The sequence below is a fragment of the Rhinatrema bivittatum genome, chromosome 1, assembly GCF_901001135.1.
Source record: "Rhinatrema bivittatum chromosome 1, aRhiBiv1.1, whole genome shotgun sequence".
Classification (NCBI taxonomy): Eukaryota; Metazoa; Chordata; class Amphibia; order Gymnophiona; family Rhinatrematidae; genus Rhinatrema; species Rhinatrema bivittatum.
In genome coordinates this window covers 214,881,297-214,904,650 of record NC_042615.1, presented here as the reverse complement: position 1 = coordinate 214,904,650, position 23,354 = coordinate 214,881,297, and the positions used below count along the sequence as shown (strand labels likewise).

Here is a 23,354-nt window from a genome sequence, read left to right as displayed (position 1 = left end):
TCTTGAGCATAACCTCTTAATATCTTAAACATCAAAGGTATTCAAAGCTAAATGTATTATCCAGTTAACTTAAAAGGGAAATCCCCAAATAAGGCTCTAGTTACCCAGATAAGTCTTACCTGGCTAACTTTAAGCCTGTTATCGAGCAGGTCTGACTTATCTGGTTAACATAACTAGGTAAGTTTAAATGTTGCTACTTTTATCCAACTATTTTAACCAGATAAGTAGCTCATCCCTGAAATTCCCATCTCCCAATCACCACTTAGCTGGATAAGTACTTACCCATCTAAGTATTTATCCAGATAAGTGATGGCTGCTAAATGCAACCAGATATTCAGCCACTGCCACTTAGCCAGATAAGTCCTTACTTATCTGGGTAAGTGGTGCTGAATACCGACCTTCAAAACAACTATCTTAAATTGATGCCAAGCCTTCACTTGAAGCCACTGTAATGAGCATAAAAGAGATGAAATAGAGACTCATGTTGAAAAGCTTAACACTATTTGCAGCCTGTACATGAGTCTCTCAAGGAAGCCCATACATAGGCCATTACAGTAGTCCAGATGTGATGTCACCAAGGCATAAGTCACAGTCTTAATAGATTTTAAATCAAAAGCAAACATAGCCTGACCAACCTCAGTTTTCTGAAGGCTGTACAAGACTGCCTGGGAGATATGAGCTTCTATATCAAGACTCATATCAAATTCTGTACTGAAACAAAGGAATCCATCTATACTGGAAGAGTCAAAACCCAGGTGCCTTATCTCCAGTCATCAAAATCTCAGTCTTTGTATTCAGTATCAAATTATTTTTCAAAAACCAATTAGATATCTCTGCCAGTTTATCATTAAGCTGAGAATAGGCATTAGTTCTCTTTTCTAACAAAATCTTCTTCAGACCCACTGTTACCCTAACTTTTTTTTAGACCCATGTGCATTAAGATGCAAATGTTGACTAAAATTTCTTTTGTTTCTTTATTATGCTGCTATTTTCCTTCTGTTACTTACTTTTTTGCAATCCAAAATATGAAAGCCAGTGTCTTCAAGATTGTCTCCTGGGGCAAAGACAAAATGTGCCTCAGGTTTGATACTGATTTTTGGGAGTGGTCCATCCAGATGCATAGTTTACTCAAGAATGTTGCCTCAAGCTATCAGATTCCAGAAGGAAAGGCTTTGTACATGCCTGACCAACAAGATTAAATCCAGCTTCAGGATCCATCTTCACCTAGAAGCCTGGATTCATGAAAAGATCATATGTTTGTCAGGCTATGTCAAAGCGATCCCCAGCTGCTTTAATGCCTTAACACTAGATTAGAAGCATAAGTGAGAAGTCTTCCTGTTGCAGTGTCATCTGCTTTAAAAGGTTAGGAGCATTCAATGCCAGATTCAAGATGCAAGAGTGCTGAGGCACCATCTGAAACATTTATGCTTTGCATCATCACCCTGCAGGATGCTGGGGTTGATGGACCCTTAGTCTGACCCAGTATGGCAATTTCTTGTGTTCTTATGCATTTCAGAGGGCTTGGAAGTTACCCAGTATTTGAAAGGGCTATACTTGGAGGAACTCCTGTCTTTCCCAGTTGGACTCAAGTTGCCCTGTACTATTGGGCAGCATAATATCATGCATCAGGTGGTCCCCTTTGTGACAGCTGAGCTAAGCCTAAGGCAATTTCTATAGATCCATGGGCAAGAATTGTCACAAAGCTTGTTACATTGGTGCTGCAGTCACTCATAATCTGTGCCATTCATTTTTCTTGTCTTGTATGTACTTTGCTCATGGGCCAGACTGGGGATTTTGTTTTAAATGCAAGCTTTTGGGCAAGTTTGGGTGTATGTTTGGGTAAGGGCTTGTTGAACTGGTGCTAATAGATCATGCACGTAACTATCTGGATGACAGCCTGCTCTCTGGAGCTAACTTTAGGTGGAAGCTGCTCCTCATGCTGAATCTGGAGTTGCTGTAGATTTAACTGTTTGCTTCATGCCAAGCTGCATTGAGGGCTCTGTTAGCATGAGACCACAGCTCAGTGAAAACAGTATTATTCCCTCCTTTGGGCCTTCAGTTTTTTTTGCCTCTCAACTTACTTTAGTCCATTCATTGCAGTGACAGTCCTAAGCCGGGAACTTACAGAACCCTGCAATTAGTAGACTTAAATCTGGCTACTAGCTGTCACTGTTGCATGAGGACTATGATTCTTGATTTTCCTAGTGGCTGTGATGAATGTTGCCTTTAGGAAGCTATGAGTTGGGAATCAAACCCAGGTCCCTCTGCATTGCAGTGCCATTGCTCTCCACTATGATCCATCAAAAATTCACCTGTGTGGTTTATCTTTCATCAAGTCGCTACACCCATAAAACACCTCTTCTCAAGTCACGTCATTGGCTGCCTGTCCGCTCCCACATATAGTTCAAGCTCCTCTTACCTAGAGGGACCTTCACTCTGCAGCTTCTCACTACCTCTCCTCTCTTATCTTTCTCTACACCCCCTCCTCGTGCACTCTGGTCATCAAGAAAATCACTCCTGTCTGTGCTATCCTCCTCTACCGCCAATTCCCAACTCCATGCTTTCTACCTGGCTGCAAAGACAGGCAGAGTCAATTGTGTCTAAGATCTGACCTCTTTCTATAAAGATTACTCCTTTTCCTTTCTTGCATGTACTAATTGGACTAATAAACCCATATTTATATGCAAGAGGAAAGAATGCATGTGACCTCTTTTTGAAAACTCAGAGATGATGACTTGGCTTACTGGAATCAAAAAAGAGTATCACGAGGCTAGTGTTGATATCTAAGGCACTTATTCCCAAACCTGTCCTGGAGAACTCTCAACCAGTCAGGTTTTCAGGGTATCCACAATGAATATGCATGAGACAAATTTGCATGCACTGCCTCCGTAGCATGCAAATTTTATGAATCTAAATTGTTTGAACACCTCTGATCTAAGGTGTTCAAACATTTGAGGAGTGGTAGTGCAAATTTCTGAAGGCAGAGGTGAAACAGGGTTTATGTGAGATTAGTAGCCAATTAACAGCAGAAAAACAAGGTTTTGTTTCCTGCAAAAGGTATTTTGCTTGTAAGTATAGCATAACAAATCTAGGGTTATGCTGAGTCCTCTCTGGAACCAAAAGCATAAGACTGACTGGAATACTGGGTGTTATGTAAGTTAACCCCTTATGGGAACACCCCCTTCAGGTGAGGGTACAGCTAAGCTCACTGCAGGAGTCCCTTTTGGACCCCACCAGTTTTTCAAGCATAGAGATATTTTGTGCTAGGGAGTCGGTGAGAAATACTTAAAAGGACACAAATTTAGAAACAAACACAATCAATTCATTCGTCTTTTAGGCTTCTGTGAAGTCCGAATGCCCCTCGCAGCATGCAGTTCGGTAATAATCGTAAACTGGAACCTTTATTAAATAGCTTCCTTGAAACCTTTAAGGTGAATTTTAAAAGCCTGGCACGCACCAGAACCGGGCGATACATGTACAAGTTGGGCTCGCGCGCGTGCTGAGCGGATTTTATAAGCCCCCCAGGATGCGCGCATACAAGCTACTGCGCGTACAAAGAAAAAGTTTCCAAAAAGGGCCAGGACGTCTGGACGAGGCATGAGTGTTCCTGGATTCTAACTTGAAATTAGCACGTAAAATACTTATGCGCACCCAGGCGCACGGCAGTTTCCCTTGCTGTGCAGCTTTATTTCTGCTGTGGATGACGTGTAAGTTGTAAAACAAAAATTTCTAGGCAGATCAGTGGGGTTTTAAAGGTGGGGGCTAACAGGGGAGAAGGGAGACTATTACACTAAGGGGATTTGGAAATCTTAATCCTTATCTGGGTGAAGTAGGAAAACTGCTAATGCCATTGATGCGCATGTCTTTGAAAATCCTCCCACTTACGTGGTAGAAGCGGCATTTGTGTGCATAGGCACGCGTCCACTTGAAATTGCGCACAGGTTGTGTGAGGTCAGGCTATTTTATAACGTACACGCATATGCATGCAAATGTTATAAAATGGCCACGTCCCTGGGTGCGGGCCAATGAGCTGTGCATATATATGTACCTGTGCACCAGTTTAAAAGTTACCGTCCCTGTTTACATATGAAATATCCTATTACAAAGTTATTTTTTTGTTTGTTTTGGATGATTGTTTACTATTGCACACTATTTTTTGTAATGTAATTTTTATGGTCAAATTTATCTCTGAATGTACTGCAGGCTTGAATCAACCTATGAATTTTAGAAAACAGCCATTCAAAGTCATGAAATTTGAAGGGCACTCTTGATAGCATAAAATTCACTTCTTCCATTATACATTAACACATTTTTCAGCCTCGAAAAGAAGTTGCTGCTTCCCAAAGGAGTTACCACAGTGAGAGAATAACATCAGCTCTGAATGCCAGCAATCATTAACTTGGTGGTGCAGGCTTTATGATGTGGGAAATAATCCACTGAGACCTGGAATGTGACCACAAACCCATCCCACTAGACACCCATTAGTTGATATTACCTCTAAGGATATGAAATTTGGCCTACATTGCTCTAAAGTTTGCAGTAAGTCTGCTGGGGTTGTTGGAATTACAAAATTCTTTGGAGACTGCAATCCAGTATAAAGAACACTAGTGGAATATTTGAAAGGAGAACTAGACTAAGTAGTTAAGCCCAGTGTTGCTTTCCATGCAACTGTAGTTTGATCTAAAACCTAAGTTTAACATGACCTGCTGGTACTTTATAGGTGGGCGGCTTGGTTTTGTAAGAGGCCTTTAAATATCTGGATAAAAACGTAAACCTTATCACTCGTTGTATATTACATGAAACTAACCATATTTCCAAAAGCATATTAACTAAACCTATCAGCAAGGAGGTAGTAGCCTTTTGCTTACTGCGCAGCATCCCGCTTTCAAAAAAGGTTTCTCCCTTTTTGTGCCTGTAATGAATGCTCCTCCAGAAATGGCTCAAACTAATTAGCAACACTGTAAAAGGGCAGATGTTGCAGGAGAAAGTTTAGATGCTTAATTTTAAAAAATATCGGGCCGATACAGTAAGGTGCGGTAGAAAGAGGTGTGTTAGTGCCCGGCGCACCCACGTTTGCCGCACGCACAGTTCGGATCACCTACAGCTCGATACTGTATTTAAATGGCATGCAAATGCAAGCCGCGTCCAACACGTGTCCATGAAACGCAATCCATTTTATTTATTTATTTTATTTAAAAGTTTTTATATACCACACTAGGGGTAGTAGTCTATCCATCTTAGCGGTTTACATATTAAAAACATACATAATACCAAAGACATACAATAAAATACAAACTTTACAATGACTTTACAACTGATTATTAATAGTGTCAGGCATTATAAGAGGCAGAGGTGAGGTATTCATTCAGATATGTTTTACTGTATACAGCGCCTATACAGTATCCTGGGTGCGCTGTACCTGTCATTTCAAATGTCATTTCAAATGACGTTTGAAATGACAGGTACCAGGAAGTGGATGGCTCTCCTACAGACCCCGCTGCCTTGAGCGCCCGGCGCCAGCAAGCCCCAGCAGCCGGCGATCGGAGGCAGGGAGCGCAACAAAGCACCCTCCTTCGGACGGACAAGAGAGACCAAATTTCACAGTCCCAAACCAACCCAATCCAATCCAAGGCAAGCCAAGCCCCAGCAGAGAGAGATGAAATTTCACAGTCCCAAACCAAACCAACCCAATCCAATCCAAGGCAAGCCAAGCCCCAGCAGAGATGAAATTTCACAGTCCCAAACCAAACTAACCCAATCCAAGCCCCAGCAGAGAGAGAGAGATAAAATTTCACAGTCTCAAACCAACCCAATCCAAGCCCCAGCAGAGAGAGATGAAATTTAGCCGCCCAGTCCCAAACCAACCCAATCCACAGAAAAAAAATGCTTCTCGCACTTAGCCGCCCATTCCCAAACCAAACGAACCCAATCCAAGCCCCAGCACAGATAGACGAAATTTCACAGTCCCAAACTTTGGGACTGTGAAATCCGTGACCGGCTGGACGACGGAGGTCACGCCGTGTGCGCATGCGCTTTCGCTGCCTTGAGCACCCATATTGGACCTACAGGCGTGCACCTATTCACCTTCGCCGGCGGGGCTGCTGAAGCCGCTCTCTCTCGCCGCCCTTCTACTTCTACTGCTGCTGCTGGGGGGCTTGCGTGGCCGCGACCAGGGCAGGTGAGCGGGGCCTGAGGGAAAGTTTGGGACTGTGAAATTTCGTCTCTCTCTGCTTGGGCTTGGATTGGGTTGGTTTGGTTTGGGACTGGGCGGCTAAGTGCGAGAAGCATTTTTTTTTTCTGTGGATTGGGTTGGTTTGGGACTGGGCGGCTAAGTTCACCACACTAACGCAAGGGTCAGGGTAGGCGGTAAATTAGTAGGTTAAAGACACAGCAGGATAGCAGGTTAAAAAGGCGATAGTCGGGGCGCACTTTACTGTATGGGAGGAAATAGCTAATCGGATCGTTTACATACATAATCATGCCGCGGGCGGAAAGGGATACGCGTCGAGTTAAAGAAGCGGTAAGGATCAGTAAAAACAGATATTGAATCGCGGGTTAGACTTACGAGGCGAAATTGTGAGTACACAGCAGGTTAGAAATGGGGTAACTACTGTATCGGCCTGTATGTGAAGAATATGGAGCATTGCTTTCTGGTTTAAAAATATTTGGTTATGCAAAGTTTTAATACAATAGCATTGAAGCTTTATGCTGATATTGGAAAGTCTGGGACACTGATATAGAGACTGCTTTTTAAGACTACATCTTAACCACGTGTTTGGACTATATGAGGACCATTTTCATGGCCATTTATGTGGGCTAAAGATCAGTTTATTTGGGAAAAACGCCTTGGCTGAAAGTTACCACCCTTGAAGTAGCTAAAAGTCTGCACAAACTTCTGCAGTGCACATACAGTTAGCAGAGCTAGAAAGAGGCATTCCTGTGGGCGGGTTTAGGTTGAGGGAATTAAATAGCACTCCTACTTGACATTTTCAAAGTGTGTGTGCTGTTTTACTCTCTCCTGTCTACACATGCAAGCTGCATGTGGAAAGCGGGCAGTCACATTTAGCATGTGTACTTTGTGGCTGTTAACTTTCAAAGGATAACAGGTGGTATTCCTTTTGAAAACTGACTGCAGTGAATGCGTGTGTACTGCAAATAATGTGGACTATTCCAGATTGCCCCCAGTAGCAGCAGCAATATAGCTTCTGCTGTAATCCACTCAAGAAATTAGCAAAAGATGATCGGAATGGATAGTTTTATGTCTGACTGGAATTGCTTAGCATGCATATTTTCTGATTTCTAGCATCAAGTTGCATTTAATGTATTCTGTTTTCGTGATGTATCATTTGATCTTGGTTATGACTGAAATGAGAACAGAAGGTTCATGAAACCTGTTTGGAAGGCATGCTTGTTCCATTTGATAATTGTCTGTAAAAAAGCAGGTGATAGTACTTCTGTTTCCAAAATACCTGAAAAAGAACCTGAACTCTTTATTAAAGATAAGCGCTATGATTTTTTAGTAAAATGTTTTGAAAAGTTTGTTGAAAATAGTGAATATGATTTATGAATATGATTTATGGTATATCCAATCTGCTTTTATTCCATGCACAGTAAGAGCAGGTTCTCAGAGTTTATATTAAAAAAAAAAAAAAAAAGGTAAATTTATACCCACAAGGCTGAAGCCTCACTGCTATAGGCGACAGAACTTGTAGGGGGCTATTTTATAACAGCCCATATACATTTTAAATCTATTACTCGCATGCTTTACACCAGTTTTGAAAGGGAACGTATGCACGTTCTTTCCCGTTGGAAAATTATCCCACCCAAACTACCCGTGCACATTTACATCTTCTAATATATGCATGGAGCTTTTTCTTTTCAGGAAAGTTCACACCCATGTTTTGAAAACTGCAAAATTATGCGCGTAAGTGCAGACCCCCCTCCCCAGCCCCCCCTGCGGGAATGCCTCTGAATACAGACCACGCGCGTTCAAGTTTACTTGCGTTTCCTGCGGGCAGTATTGTAAACTGCCATCTTTGGCACTGTTTTACCTGTGGAAATGGCTTTGAAAATTATCCTCGAAGGGCGTTAAAACCATTTACCTGCATAACGAATTAATTATTTACAAAACCCTTACCCTCATCCACAAAAGTATTACTAACGAACATTACAACTGGCTAAACCCACCTTTCTCCCCTCGCACCTCCACCAGACCCACTCGCTCCTCTCTCCGTGGAACCCTTATTCCCCCCTCCATAAAATCCACAAGACTCATCTCCACTACTAATAGGGCCCTCTCCCTCGCAGGCCCTTCCCTGTGGAACTCCATGCCCCTTGACCTACGCACAGAAACCTCCACACCAACTTTCAAAAAGAAACTCAAAACCTGGCTCTTCCTCCAAGCTTACCCCCAATCATCATCATTTCCTACTAACACCCTAACCCAAACACCATCCCTTGCCAACATCCCACCCCAGGACCTACACCCTACACCCACCCCCCCTAAGGAACTACAAACCTAAGAAATTGCCACTCAGCACAACCATATACATTTTCCCACCTCTACCATTGTCATCCTGCGCTTACACAATTTTGTATATAACCTGCGTACACACATTGTACACACAATGCGTACATTGTCATCCTGCGCTTACACAATTTTGTATATAACCTGCGTACACACTAATTGTTCCTTTTTACCCCTGTATATAACCTGTGTACACATCAATTGTTCCTTGTACCCCTGTACATAACTTCTCCTTATGTATCCACTCACCATTCCCCCCCCCTTTTTTCCTTTGTCTCGTATACCCCCACCCCTCCCCCTCCTTATTTACTTATTTATTGTATATTACCTTTTAATTATTTACTATGTTACTTCGTTTATGTTACACAATGTTCCATGTAAAGGTTTTGCCTATATATCCTTGGTTGTAAGTTATCTGTAAACCGGCACGATGTGCAAACGGTTGCCGGTATATAAAACAAAATAAATAAATAAATAAATAAATAAATAACCCCGTTTTATGGGCACCCCCATGGCTGCACTAAAGTACAGGGCTGAGTGTCTGCAAAAGAACGCGTGGACTTTTATTTGAATTGAGCAAAGGCCTTCCCGGGGGAAAGGGGGATTAAGCTGGGGCAGAGATGGCATTCATGCGCATAACATGCGGATGGTGCACAAACCGAGGAGGAGCTGCAACCTCACGAGTGAATGTGTACACATACTGGGCCCATTGCCTGAGGATTTTCAAATGTACATGCAGACTTGCTGTACTGTTTGAGAATTCCCTTTTAAACATATATTCATTAAAATAGCATTAGCTCCTGCCAACAGCAAGCATATAGTCTGCCTTGCAGGCAAGCCGTGCCATACCTGCTATACTAATTGGAATAAATTCATTTGCTAAATTTGAATTGACCCACTAAATGTGAGAGAACTGAGGAAAAACAATGTTCTTTATGTTAACTTGGAATTGAACAAAACACTCCACATGTTTTCAGTTTTATCTCTTTTCCAGTGCTATAAAAGCTCCAAGGATCATCAGCCTCAAATGGAACTTGCTCTGAATGGCTGTGGCATTACATACATTCCCAAAGACAGCAAAAAGAAGAAGCATGAGCTGAAAATCACCCAGCAAGGAACAGACGCACTAGTACTCGCCGTACAGAGCAAAGAACAGGCAGAACAGTGGCTAAAGGTATGAGTGAGTCTTCTATTAATCTGTCCTACTGATCAATGTAATTTCCTTTTGAGGATGCCGCGCTTTGCATTTTCAAGAGATTTCAAAATAGTTTGAATTATTTTAATTTCTTGTACCTGATGTTTGTTATGAACTGGTCTGTTACTACAAATTTCTTTCTTAGGTAAGCCAACAAGATGTACTTTTCCATGCACAGACATCACATTACATTTTACACTTTTATACCACCTTACCTCACAAATAAGACCCTAAAATGGATTATATTACAGATTTAAAAAAATACAATAAAAATATAATATAAAATAATCCCTACTCGACAGAATAGCCCCATCCCCCACTTTCACTGGTCAACCCAGGAATTAAAAACAGAAAAATTGTCTTAACCAAATAAGCCCACAAAACAGCATCCGACACCTGCCCTTCTATCAAAGTACAATACCCTAAACTACCAAAGCCCCAGCAAACGTAATCCCCTCACTCCAAAAATCAAGCATTCATATACTGACACTTTCTGAATAATAATCCCCTACTCCCTGGGTCCTCCCTGAGGAAGCTTAACAGCAGGGGACCTCTATGTACAGTCTGGTACAGATGATGTTAAGAAGGGGACAGAACCACGTGATTGTGAATTTAATCTGGTCCTTTCTAAAGCATTTAGAATAAGCTTGTTTTGTGTGTTCATATATTTTTATTGAATGCAGAAGAATATTTTATGTACAATTTGAACATAATATTGACTCATCTCAGAGGATACTGCCGCCATATTGTAGAACATAGTTTGCCAATGCTTAAGTGATATCATATGGTCAGCATACACCAAAACCTCTGCAGTTGATCAGTTACCCTAGAACAAATATTTGGTCCCACAAGTTGAATGCAAAAAATCTGTAAGAGAAATCCGCTATGTACTTTTTTTTTTTTTTCTTACGTCTTGTATTACCCAAGTAAGACCTTACTTCCTCCCAATAAGTCTCAAAATAGCGATCTGACTCTGAGGTTAATATTGATTATGGCAAGAAGCGACAAGTTTCCTGGGTAACTTTTGCCGAGATCCTCTGTGAGAAACTTAACTGGATATGTCCAGCTGCATATACAAGGCTAATGTTACCCGGGTAACTTTAGACCTGCCCTCCATTATAGCCAGACTTACCCAATTAAAGCCCCACTCCCATAATGCTTTCTTTTTGCCTCTTTTTTTATGCAAGGGTTTTTTGGTTTTTTTAAATCTTTTTATTGAACTTTTTCAGCATATGTACACATCAAAAGAACATTCAACAGCACATTGCTACTACACATCAGTTTTGAACTCCCTGTGAACATATCCCCTCCCACCTCCCTCCCTCCCTCCCACACAGTTAGTACTTATCATGATGTTCTTAAACAACTAAATAGAAGTGTAAGCTGAATAGCAACTTAAAGGGTGATGTTAGAAAAAGCAAAATAAGTATCGTTACTGAACCATCTGCAAGTTTTTTTATCAAGTCTCTGGGCATTTCCGTTAAGAAGGGCCTCTAAATTTCTCTGTGAAGCAATCTTCTCTTCCTTGAAGCCTCCAATACTGATCTATTTTCCAATAAATATATGTCCAACATCAAGTTAAGCCAACAATCTAGCGAAGGACACATAGGCGTCAACCTCTCTCGCAGTAACAACCTCAATACAATTAAACACCCTTTGATCAAAAGAAAAAGAGCATCTGAATTAGTCGTGCATTTAGAATTAATGATACCAAAAATACAAAAAGCTGGACCCCAAGTTGTAATTGGTCCCTTAATTTTTACAAACAGTTGTGCCACAGATTTCCAAAAGGATTGTACTTTTTCACATTCCTACAAGTAGTGAAAGAGAGTAGCCTGTGCCTGTAAACATTTGAGACAGTGGTCAGAGGTTGAGATCCCTGCCAAAAAGGCTTTGCGTGGCCAAAAAATTGATCTGTGCAGTATCTTATCATGACTTATGCAAGTTTTTTAGCTGAATAATGATGTACCTAGCTAAAATTTATCTGGTGCGACGAATGGGAATTCAAAATCCTGGGCTTGTATGACTAAGTCCCAAACATAGCCAGACATACTTGCTGAATATTGACCTCTAAATTTTGGAAGCAATCCTTAAGAAAACTAATCAACTTCTTTTTCTCTTCCACTTATTTACTTTCCATTCTCACCATCTCACTTATTTCAGATATGTATTTCTATATTTTTCTTTCTTTTCCTGTAAACAACAGTCCTTCCATTTAATTCCATTCATTCATTTTAACTAGCATAGCTATACATGAAACATTTCTTGTACCCACATCCTTGAATCAATTCTGTACCATTCTTCATATTGACCATATAAACACCTATTGTAAACTTCATATCAAGGATAGAGTACCCCCCACCCCCACCTCAGATCCCAGCATTTCAGCACATCATTCAGTTTACCTCTATTTTATTTATTTATTTGTCGTGTTTTGTATACCGTCATTCGGTTTCACCATCAGAACGGTTTACAGAAATTGGTAGATGTGTTAGTTAAAGCAAATTACAGCATAAAGTCATCAAATCATATTACTAATTTGTTTAAAGTTGTGGTTAGATGGTATAACATGTGCTAGTACAAGTAAGGTGGGGTTACATGGTGAGGTGAATGGATAGGAAAGTAAGTGGGATGAGTCGGCCAAGTTAGTTAGTGAAACAAGCTTTTAGGTTGTACATATGGTTAATATGCAGTTAAATATGCTATTTTAGGCTAGGTATAAATTATTTAGAATTTCGAGAGGGCATAGGAATGTCATTGTTCATGTAGTGGACTGTAGTTTCTTGTTGCTGGTGTGCAATGGTTTTTGGCAGTGTGCTTGATAATGTGCGTTTGCGTAGGCTTTGGTGAACAACCAGGTTTTCAGTTCTTTTTTGAAGGTTTTCATGATGGGTTGCGTTCTTAGTTCGGTTGGGATTGAGTTCCATAGTGATGGGCTGGCGATGGATATAGCTCTTTCACGGGTTGTATTTAGTAGTGTGGATCTGGTTGGAGGGATTTTGAGGAGTCCTTTATTCTTTGAGCTTAAGTCTCATTTTGGCGTATGGAGCTCGATGGTTTTGCTTAGCCAGATGGATTGTTGTCCTATGATAAGTTTATTTAGGATTGTTAGTACTTTGTAGTCAATTCGATATTTTATTGGGAGCCAGCGTAGTGCTGTAAGAGTTGGAGTAATGTGATCATGTATCTTTGTTCCTGTTAGGATTCTGGCAGCTGCGTTCTGCAGAATTTGTAGCGGGCAGCTGGTTGCAAGCAGTAGGCTCAGTAGTAGGGAATTGCAGTAGTCAAGGTTGGCGAAGATGAGTAGCTGCAGATCAGTTCTGAAGTCATCTTGTGAAAAGAAAGGTTTAAGGCGACTAAGGGTTAGTTATGTGAATTTTGAATGATAGGTGTTTGTCAATGGTAATTCCTAGGTTTCGAGCATGCGATACAGGAGAGATTGATGATTTTGGGTTTTCCATTTTGAGTGGTTGCGTGAAAGTGTTGTTGTTCTTTCTATCTAGTATGATTATTTCAGTTTTGTCAAGGTTTATTATGAGTTTTAGGATGGATAAGCATTGTTTAATTTTCGTAAGAATGTAGGTTAGTCTTTTGTAGGTTTCTTCTAATGTGTTCTGTATAGGAATAAGTATTTGTATATTGTCGGCGTATATGAAGTGAGTCAGACCAAGCCTTTCAAGTGTGTGACAAATTGGTAGAAGGTAGATGTTGAATATTGTTGTTGATAGGGCAGATCCTTGGGGAATTCCAGTGTTGAGATTGACTTTGTTCGAGAGGGTGTTGTTGCATAGTACTTGGAAATTTCTGTGTGATAGGTAGGAGGTAAACCATTGTAAAGTTATCCCTGTGGCTCTTATTTCGGTTAGTCTGTCGAGAAGGATAGTATGGTTGACTGTGTCAAAGGCAGCTGATAAGTCTAGAAGGACTAATAAAAAGCTTTGACCTTTGTCGAATCCTCTGAGTATGGTGTCATTTAGTGCGAGGAGTAGTGTTTTTGTGCTTAAAGTTTTCCTGAAGCCGAATTGTGAAGGGTGAAGTATGTTGTTGAGTTCAAGGTGGTCCGAGAGCTGGGAGCGTATGATTTTTTCTATGATTTTCGCAATGAAAGGTAGGTTGGATATAGGGCGGTAGTTTTGAAGGTTCTTGGGATCCAGGTTGCTCTTTTTTATTAGAGGTTTAATGATTGCTGATTTTAGGCATTCTGGGTAGATTCCTTCGGTGAGTGAGAGGTTGACAATGTCCGTTATAGTTTTGTTTATTGTATTTTCAATCAATTTAATTGTAGGAATGGGGATGCTGTCAATGGGATGGTTAGCTGGGTTCATATTCTTGATGATGTTTTGAATTTCCAGTGAGGAGGCGGGGTTGAAGTTCGACCATGTTGTAGACAGCTTATGTGGTGTTTTTAAGGTTTGGTCGTGTGTGAAGGGGCTGTTTATTAATTTTTTTTATTTTTTTCAGTGAAGAATTCAGCGAATTTGTTGCTTTTGATAGGGTTATTTGGTATTCCTGGTTCGTTTGCTGGTTTGGTGAGGTTGTGTACGATGGAGAATAGGGTTTTGGGGTTATGCTGGTATTTGTTTATTTTGCTCGAATAGAAATTTTTCTTAGCGTTGTGAATAAGTTTTTTGTAGTATGCCAGATAGGTTTGGTATGTGGAGAGAAGTAGTGCTGTTTTATTCCTGCGCCATGATCTATCCTTTTTTCTGAGTTCACGTTTGGCTGTTTGTATGCTGTTGTTGTACCATTGATTTTGCTGTTTTGGGTTTTTTATTGTCTTTGTGATGGTTGGGTTTACTTTGTCTGCTATGTCTTTGGTGATGTTTAGCCAAGAGGTTGTGGCGGTTTCTACGTTTGTTAGGTCGATGTTTGTAAGTTCTTCTTTTAGTTGAAGTGTATTGCTATCAAAAGGAGGTCAGTAAGTAATTCTTCCTTTGTTGTTTCTATCCCTGGTAGGTTATGTTGCAGGTCAATGTGGAATGGATAAGGGAGTGATCTGGCCAGAGTATTTCAGTTATTGTTGTTTGATGTGTTGTCCATGTGTTAGTATTGATGAAAACTAGATCCAGTGTATGTCCTGCTTTGTGAGTTGGACTGCTGATGATTTGCTCCAATCCCATGGTTGAAAGTGCATCGGTGATTGTTTTGCATGTGGCTGTGAGGGGGAGGGTGTCCATGTGCATGTTGAAGTCTCCTAGTATGATGATTGGCTTGTGAAGTGTTAAAACAGTGATCATGAATTCTATAACAGGGGAGCAGTTTTGATCTTGTGAGCCTGGGGGCAGTATGTTAGACAGATTTGTAGTTTGGAGGAGTCGAATAGGGTGATTTCAAAGGGGGAACATATTTTTGATGCGATTAGTTCCATTTGTAAGCTTTTTTTAATGATTAATATAATTCCTCCGCCTATTTTTTTTTGGTCTAGGGATTGAGAAGGTTTTGTAATTCGGGTCTTCTATTTGGTCTTCTATTTGGTTAATTAAAACGTTGTCAGAGTTTTTCATCCAGGTTTCAGTGATCGCTATGAAGTCAGGTTTTTCATCGCTGAGTAAGTCCATGAGAATGTGCATTTTTTTACTATTGATTGAGCATTAAAAAGTAAGAAAAATAGTATTAAGCATTTGGCATAGGTCTTAAGGTTGTTATATGTTATATTGACTTACTTTTTTTCTTACGTTTTTGTTGTTCTTCCTGAATTGTGGCTTTTGTGTGAAGGGAAGTGGTTCCCCTTCTGTTACTTTCATCATTTGATAGCATCTGGTTTGGCATGTTTGGTGGTAATCCGTCAGTGGATTGTAGTAGAAACTTAAGTGTGGTCGGGATCACACTAAGGGGCGCACAAAGGGGAAAGCCCGTTTGTCATGCACCTTCGGCGCGCGATGCTGCTGACTGTTGCCGGCTTTGTGCTGCACCGACGGCGCTCTTGCTGACGTCAAGAGGTGGGCGTGGCCTAGCGTCGAGGGGGATGTCTCTCGGTGGGGATCCCAGCTTCATCCCGCATCTGTTCGGGCCTCGCAGTTCATTGGCGAGGCAGCGTTCGCTTTTCTCCTACCTGTTGGGGAGATGGTTGCTGTGTGTAGGTAAGCGCCTGCAAGTTGGCTCCGGCGTCGTCTTTTAAAGCTCCCACGGCGACCTCTTCGATGTCAGGCGGTGGGCGTGGCCTAGCATCGAGGGGGATGTCTCTCGGTGGGGATCCCGGCTTTGTCCCGTGTCGGTTCGAGCCTCGCGGTTTGTCAGCGAGGCAGCGTTCGCTTTTCTCCTGCCTGTTGGGGAGATGGCTGCTGTGTGCAGGTAAGCACATTACAGAGATTTCATTATGTATCTACAGAAATGTTCTAGATTAAACTTGCAGACTCCGCAATTCTATATCCCCTTATATTGTTAAGACCCATGCATACATATCTTCAATCCTGCAACACCGATCTAACTCCCATATATGTATCCCTACTATATTATCATTTTTAAGCCTTCTTCAAATTTTCAAAGCCATGAACATTATTAAAGTTCAATGCATCACAGCTGAAGTCAAGAGATGTGTTGGCTAATAGCATACAGTGTTACTACTTCATGCACTTGCTGTATTTCCCAGGAATTGTCTAGATACCTTTATACTTTGCAAATCAACTCTGATCTTGTTTTTACAGTTAAATTCACATATGGGTTAGTTCTTGTCAGTCCCCAGATAGATTCACCACAGACATTAACTCACGTTGTCACATGATGTACAGCAGTTATTCTGATAATTCCCATATCATGCAAGACTACTCTGTCTCTCTGGAATTTTCAGATTGCCGCGTTTTCTTGTGCATGTAAATCACTGAGCCTTCTTAATGGCTGTTCCCACCCTATTTATTTATTTTTATTTATGAAACAATTTTTTTCTATACCGGTGTATGGACCTAACCTTCACATCGGTTTACAATCTTTTAAAAAAACATAAAACCATATCACACATAAAATAATAATAAATGACAATAGCAAGTAAACTACAGAATTTCTTATGACAAATCTTGCAGCTACCAAAAAACACATTCCCATCAATCATAATTTACTTCAACACTTTATCGTGACTGCTCAGTTGTTATTCTCACCATTGGCTTGCTTGAATAAGATTATTACTTTTAGGTCAGTGCCCATGTGCTCACATATCATACAATGCAGTAACATACTTGAACAATCTCCATTACTTCATGTATACTCATATCTTCATCTCCATATTATCTATTAAAGCCTTAGGATTTTGGCAGAACTTATTGGTTCACATTTAAAGTTAACTGATGTATCATCTCATGTACGGTATGTAATATTTCCATATAGACCTGATTTGTTACAATACATTCTCTGTATGCCTATAACACTGACAGTCCTGACCACTCATCTTCTTCCATTTCCTGTTAAATAGTCAGTACAAGAATTGGGAGTCTTGCCTGGCATAAAAGGCCACATGTTTATTTGTGAATTTTACCAATTCCTTGTATCCAAGCAAACTATCAACTTGAGCATTTCACTTGCCTGCTGAATTAGCCAGGCAGCCAGTACTTCCAAGGTCAGCCAACCTGGCAAAATTGATCTATTCCAACAGCCCCTATTATGTTTTAAGCTAAGATACCATCTTCAGATGTGGCTTAAGCCTCCAACACATGTCATATGGTTCTGAAGATAGGCCGGGTGCCGCATTGATCTGCTTGCCCAGTGACCTAATGCGGGACCACTTTCACTGCCAATTAGTGTGACTCAGAGCACCACCCATACCCTCTTGCAGGATAGGGAGCTGCCCAAGGATGCCCCATTTGGTCATAACTCTTATTTAGCCACCACCCCTTTGCTTGAGTACCCCGCCACAGTTCTGGAGCAGTCAGAGATTTGATCCAGTGTATCCTCATCACTCACCAGTACCCCAAGGAAATCAAGCTGCAGCTTTATTCCAAAGTCCTTAATGATTTGATGTAATGTGTTATTGAATAAGTCCTGGCATAAATAATGTTGCCCGCTGCTGGTACTCTGGGATAGGATTAGAAAATATAAGCGGGGAGTACTTTGATTTCCCAAAGTGTTATGATTACAGATGTAGAAATTAATGTGATCTGGAAGTGAACTGGGCAGATTTCAATGATTCATAAAGTGAAATATGTCTGCTTTTAAAATTAAAAAAAGATACCATTTTGCCCAATTCCACTGCAGATCTGTGTAAATTCATAACAGAATATTATATTTTATTTCGGGGATGAGGAGCTAATGGTTCTCTCCTGCTCCTTTGGACACCCAGCTCAGTTGGAACTGGCCTCATTGTGATTTGTGGCATATTGAACCTTCGGATGGTATAAATACGAAAAGAGGGTATAATGTGATTCCTAACTATTACAAAGTATATTGACCCAAAAAAGGAATCATAATTTAAATGTGATTATATGTATTCAAAACAGAATTACATTTTATTTTTTTCAAGATACACAATGTATCATTATACTCAATTACATTATTTCATTTTCATCTTTTCAGAGAATGCACACCATATCAATTCACAACATATTAATATATCTCACATATAAAACCCATTATACTGACACTCTATCAAATTTCACATGTACTCACATACATACTAATCGTTCATCTTATTAAAACAAACCTCTGATTGTAAACATAGGTTTAGTACAAATTTCTCTAATTAAAAAAAGATCTGTACACACGTCTGTAAAAAAAAAATTCCAATTGTTCAACACAACGTTATTTCTAGAGAATTACAAGTGTCACCCCGTAATCTCTAAAAGATTTCAACAAATCATCCCATTGTCTCCAGGGGGTTTCAAATGTCATCCCAACAATGGGACCAATCGTATCACCTTTAGGACTTCTCCAGGGGAATCCAACTGCACTTTCCCTCTAAAGGATATTCTTCTTAATTAGACACACCACTTTAACAGGGGTCATTCCATTGTATAAACATGTAACCTTTAGTCCAACTTCATTCACATTTCTTTCCATCTATAAAAATATATTTTTCATTATGTATAGATCTAAATGTATTTCTGCTTTGAATGCATATAATCACATTTAAATTATGATTCCTTTTTTGGGTCAATATCCTATGTATTGAACCTTCATTCACAGTTGCGTGAGATAGTGGCGGTGCCTTATTTTATATTCCCTCCCAAACTCACTTAGCCTAGTCATTGCAGAGACAATCCAGTCTTGGCCAGGCACCACAGACCAAGGCTCTCTGAGGAACACGAACTCTAAATCTGGCCATTAGGTTTTGCTGTTAAGCAATGGCTGTGAGGCTTCCTATGGGCTGTGAATGCTGCCTCCACCGCATCCCTAGCTGGCCCAAGGAGCAGTGTCCAAGCTTGGGAATCAAACTCAGGTTCTCTACCTGGCAATGCAGAGACCTGCCTCTGGGTTGGCCCAGGGTATTGTTATATTGATAGTATATAATGTGTATTTATGTCTGTAGGAATTCAGTCTGGAAAAGGCCCCCGTAGTTGATAGTTGCTTGTCTACTTTATTCAGTGTGAATTTAGTTCCATGGCTTGGAAGAAGAACCCCGATTAGACATGACAAAAAAAAAAAGTAGAAGAGAAATAACTTTCCCAGTGCATTACATTTCTCTTGTACAAGATCTATGTTTGGCCTTGGTACCAAGAGGATGGTTCTGTGTACTTGGAATCAGCAGATTATTTTGCCAGAAATTGCTTAAATGCGTTGAGTGAGAAATACAGATTAACCAAAAAGCTCTGCTTTCTGTTGGGTCTTTGGTGGAGATGGTGGAAGGAGAGAGGGGTTGGAGGCAACATCAGACTACATGGATCATAACAAAAGGTAAAACAAGAGAATGATTGCACCATAGCAATAATGTAAACAGCTAATGAATGCATTTATAAGCATCTGCTGATTATCAGGGTGAAGAAACTGGTCCAGCTCCCCAGCACAGCAGCAAAAGCAGAGGGCAGCAGGGAGGGTCTGTTCCAGTTATCCCCTCCCCCCCCCCCCCCCCCCAACATTTCCTATGTTCCAGGACCCAGACCATGCTGCCCGGCCCCCACCGGTAATGGCATTGCCAGTCAGCAGAGTGAAGAGCCAGCATATCAACAGGCAGGGCTCGCTGCCAGCAGCTTGCTGCTGAAGAGGCAAGGCAAAGGGTTTGCCTTTTTTGAGTGGGCCCTTTCAAACGGACTTTTGCAAGTGGTGCAATGTTCCCGAGGGGTATTCCTCAGGCTTGCTGTGGAAAACATAGGAGGTCATTAAGAACATTTTGGTGTTCGCACAACCCTGCACAAACGACTACGCCAGATTTTAATAGATACGCGCGTATCTTTTAAAATCTGGGGTCGGCACGCGCAAGAGGGTGAACGTTTGTGCACCTTACGCGCGCCGAGCCCTGCGCGCGCTGCCCGTTTCCCTCCGAGGCCGCTCCGAAATCGGAGCGGCCTCGGAGGGAATTTTTTTTTTGTTCCCCCCCCCATCTTTCCCTCCCTTCCCCTCCCTAACCCACCCCCCAGCCCTAACTAAATCACCCCCCCCCCCACCTTTATTTTAAAAGTTATGCCTGCCCGGGCCTGCTGCCGGCGCGCCAGTCCCCAGCCTGGGAGCAGTTTTGGAGGCCTCAGCCACGCCCCTGGGCCGACGACATGCCCCCCGACGAGCGTCCCGGGGCTTTGCGCGCGCCGGCAGCCTATGCAACATAGGCTCGGCACACGCAGGGGGAGCTTGGGGCAGGTTTTCGGGGGAGGGGTATGCACATATCTTATGCGCGTACCCCTTTGAAAATCTGCCCCTTTGTGTAGGTCCTGTTGGGAAGGGAGAAAGGTACCTTGTTGTCGCTCCAACTTTCTGAGCTGGTCGCTGATGTTCATCTATTGCAATATGTCTGCTGATTTAAGTTATTTGGGTCTCTTTGTGTCCATTTGTGCTGCCTTCCACCTAGGATAAATGTATTGGTATGAGGGGTGGCGCTAGTTATTCCCAACCCCTTTTGTAAGAGCAGGGTTGGGATAGGGAGGGGAGGGTTTTTGATTTTTTTTGTAATTTTGGGGATATATTGACATGTTTGTTTTTCTTGTATTTTGATTGTATTATGCATTTTATTATATTGCTGTAAACTACTTTGAGTCACCTCAAGAAACGCAAAATGGAAATCTAACTAGAATAATTAGCAGCGTAAGGCATATTTTAATTTGGTGTTTCTTCTGAGATTTTCATTTCCCTTCTTCGGCTGTCCTTGGAAAGTAAATGCTCTGCTTCAAATGTATCAGGTTTTTTTTTGCCTCTGTTGTGCTCCGTAGTTTTCTCCATTGGGATATTTTCATTTATCTAAAGTAATTTTTCACTAGAGTAAAACTAAAACAAACTGGTATATCTGTGCCTCTCTCTAGAAAGAAATTTTGTAGACAGTGTAATGTATATGGCTTCCTCCAGTCGAAAGCCATCTATTTAATTTACATGAAGCATTGTGGAGCACTCAGAGAAAATTCCTAGGTTCTGTTGTATAGTAACCACTGCCTTAGGGTTTAAGGTGGGGCCAGGCAATATAGATTTACACCATAATAATTTACTGGGAGTATTAGTTGCTGAATACTTATTTTCCTTGATGCTGCATTCAAGCAGACTTGGACTATAAAGAGCTTAATGATAGTTTTCCACAAATTCAGGAGCGTGGTAATCAAAGTTTGTTCCTGGTCAGTCCAGAAACCATTAATTATATATAAAAACTGTAACTGGTTCAGACTGGAGTCTCTTTTTAGCTTTCATGCCCATGAGTAAGCATTTAGTCATTGTCATTCTGTTTCAAAAAAACATAACTTTTGTCTTCTTCTTCAGTTACAATCTATTGTTATGTCTTCCATTTTATTACATTTAAATTTCAACTTTGCTGAAAAAAAATATAATAATAAAAAAATCTAGGAATTTAACCCATATAGTATGATGAAAAAGGACCAATCTATAAATCATTTTTCTGGATTGAATCGTTTTATAGGGAAAAAAAAGGTGTGCTTGGAAGAGTTTGTGTACATTTGTAAAATGTGAGAACAGATATTGTGTGTGAAAGAGGACATGAAGATGAGGTAAGATTGAAAAGGAAGGGCATGCATGGTAAGAGTGTTAGGTTGTTTGAATATAGGAGGCGGGGTCTGGCCAAGTGCTTTTAAAGAGAGGAGTGCCATAATCTGCTGCATAGAAAGAGGTTCTGTCTCGTTAAAAGTTATTTTTTTGCCATAAGAATGTATAGTACATGTGTTTTTTCAGAGGCAAAGGTTGTTTTATGTTTCCCTCTCCGTAGCATGTGATTGAGTGAATTAGAGAGGTAAAGATGACAAACTCATTCCCACAGACCAAAGAATTGTGGTTGCTGTCGTGTTACTCCATTTGAATATGTAGAATTATAGGTCAACAAACAAAAGTTGCAGGTGATAACTTTTTATTGTAATAATTTAAATATGCCTTTGACAAGCTTTTGAGCGTTAACTCTCTTCATCAGGTCAGTGAAAAAATAGTGCAGTTATACTGGTTTTAAATGTAGAGTCATCTTGGTCTATGGCTGCCTGCGTAAGCTATGATAGCTCAGTAAGCAGAAGTACCTGTTGAGGGTAGAGTTGCCAGTGCCTATATCTGATAATGGGTGAGAAAGCCAGTGTTCTTATTAAGTCTTTTCTTCTTTGTTTCCAAGCGTTTGATCATCCTAGTTTCAAATACTTTTGGTTCTTGTTCTCCCGAAGTTCCCTTTAAGCACCATGATTGTGAGGTTGTCCCATTTATCAGAATATGAACGGATCAGCTTCAGCTGGAAATTTACAGAGAGATTTCTGGGTTCGTCAGCGCACGGGGGAGGGGCAGAGGGGATAAATCATGTAAGAGCATAGGTGAATAACTTCTTTTGAGTCAATCCATGAACAGAAGGTATTACTGAGAACCTATAATGGCTCTGCCTCCTGCAAGCTCAAAATTTTTGTTTTGTTTTTTTTTAACTGTGCCAAATATTTATTTTGTTTACCCTGCATACCTTATCTCTTGAATGGATGCTTTTTTTTGACAGTTGTTGTTCAGAATAGCCCAAACTTCTAAAGAGTTTTATGTTTCAGGGCACTGTGAATAACGATCTAATTGCTTATCAAATAACAGTTTTTATCATGAAAGTGGAACGCCAGGCCTATTTTTAATATTGTCCTTCCCCCACCAAAATAAACACATTCTAGGTATCTGAGCATTATTTTGTTTGCCCCCTTGGACAGGTAGCAATGCTCCTGTTGGAGAGCATTCATTCAGTTCAATCTGTTCATTCTCTAAGTGGGACTTCTAAAGTTATAATAAAGAATGATAGGGAGTATCAACTTGGTGGGGGTGTAGCACTTTATGTCCGGGAGTGTATAGAGTCGAACAGGATGAAGATCATGCAAGAGACTAAATGCTCAGTAGAATCTATATGGGTAGAAATTCCATGTGTGTTGGCCAAAATGATCAGACAGATGATGAAATGCTAAGAGCGATCAGGGAAGCTAACCAATTTGGCAGTGCAGTAATAATGGGAGATTTCAATTACCCCAGTATTGACTGGGTAAATGTAACATCAGGACTTGCTAGAGACATTAAGTTCCTGCATGGAATAAATGACTGCTTCATGGAGCAATTGATTCAGGAACC

General features: G+C 40.8%; 1 protein-coding gene across 3 annotated transcripts in view; it reads left to right on the top strand.

The window, feature by feature from the left end:
* The window catches only part of AFAP1 (actin filament associated protein 1), a 440,313-nt gene that overhangs the window by 280,921 nt on the left and 136,038 nt on the right, over positions 1-23,354 (top strand). For 2 of the 3 annotated variants that reach the window (XM_029591685.1, XM_029591678.1), the window contains exon 7: positions 9,522-9,701. The exons of the other annotated variant lie outside the window; for it this stretch is intronic. In XM_029591685.1, the coding sequence (XP_029447545.1) occupies positions 9,522-9,701 (180 nt within the window). The remainder of the gene's footprint in view (positions 1-9,521; positions 9,702-23,354) is intronic. 3 annotated transcript variants of the gene reach the window in all.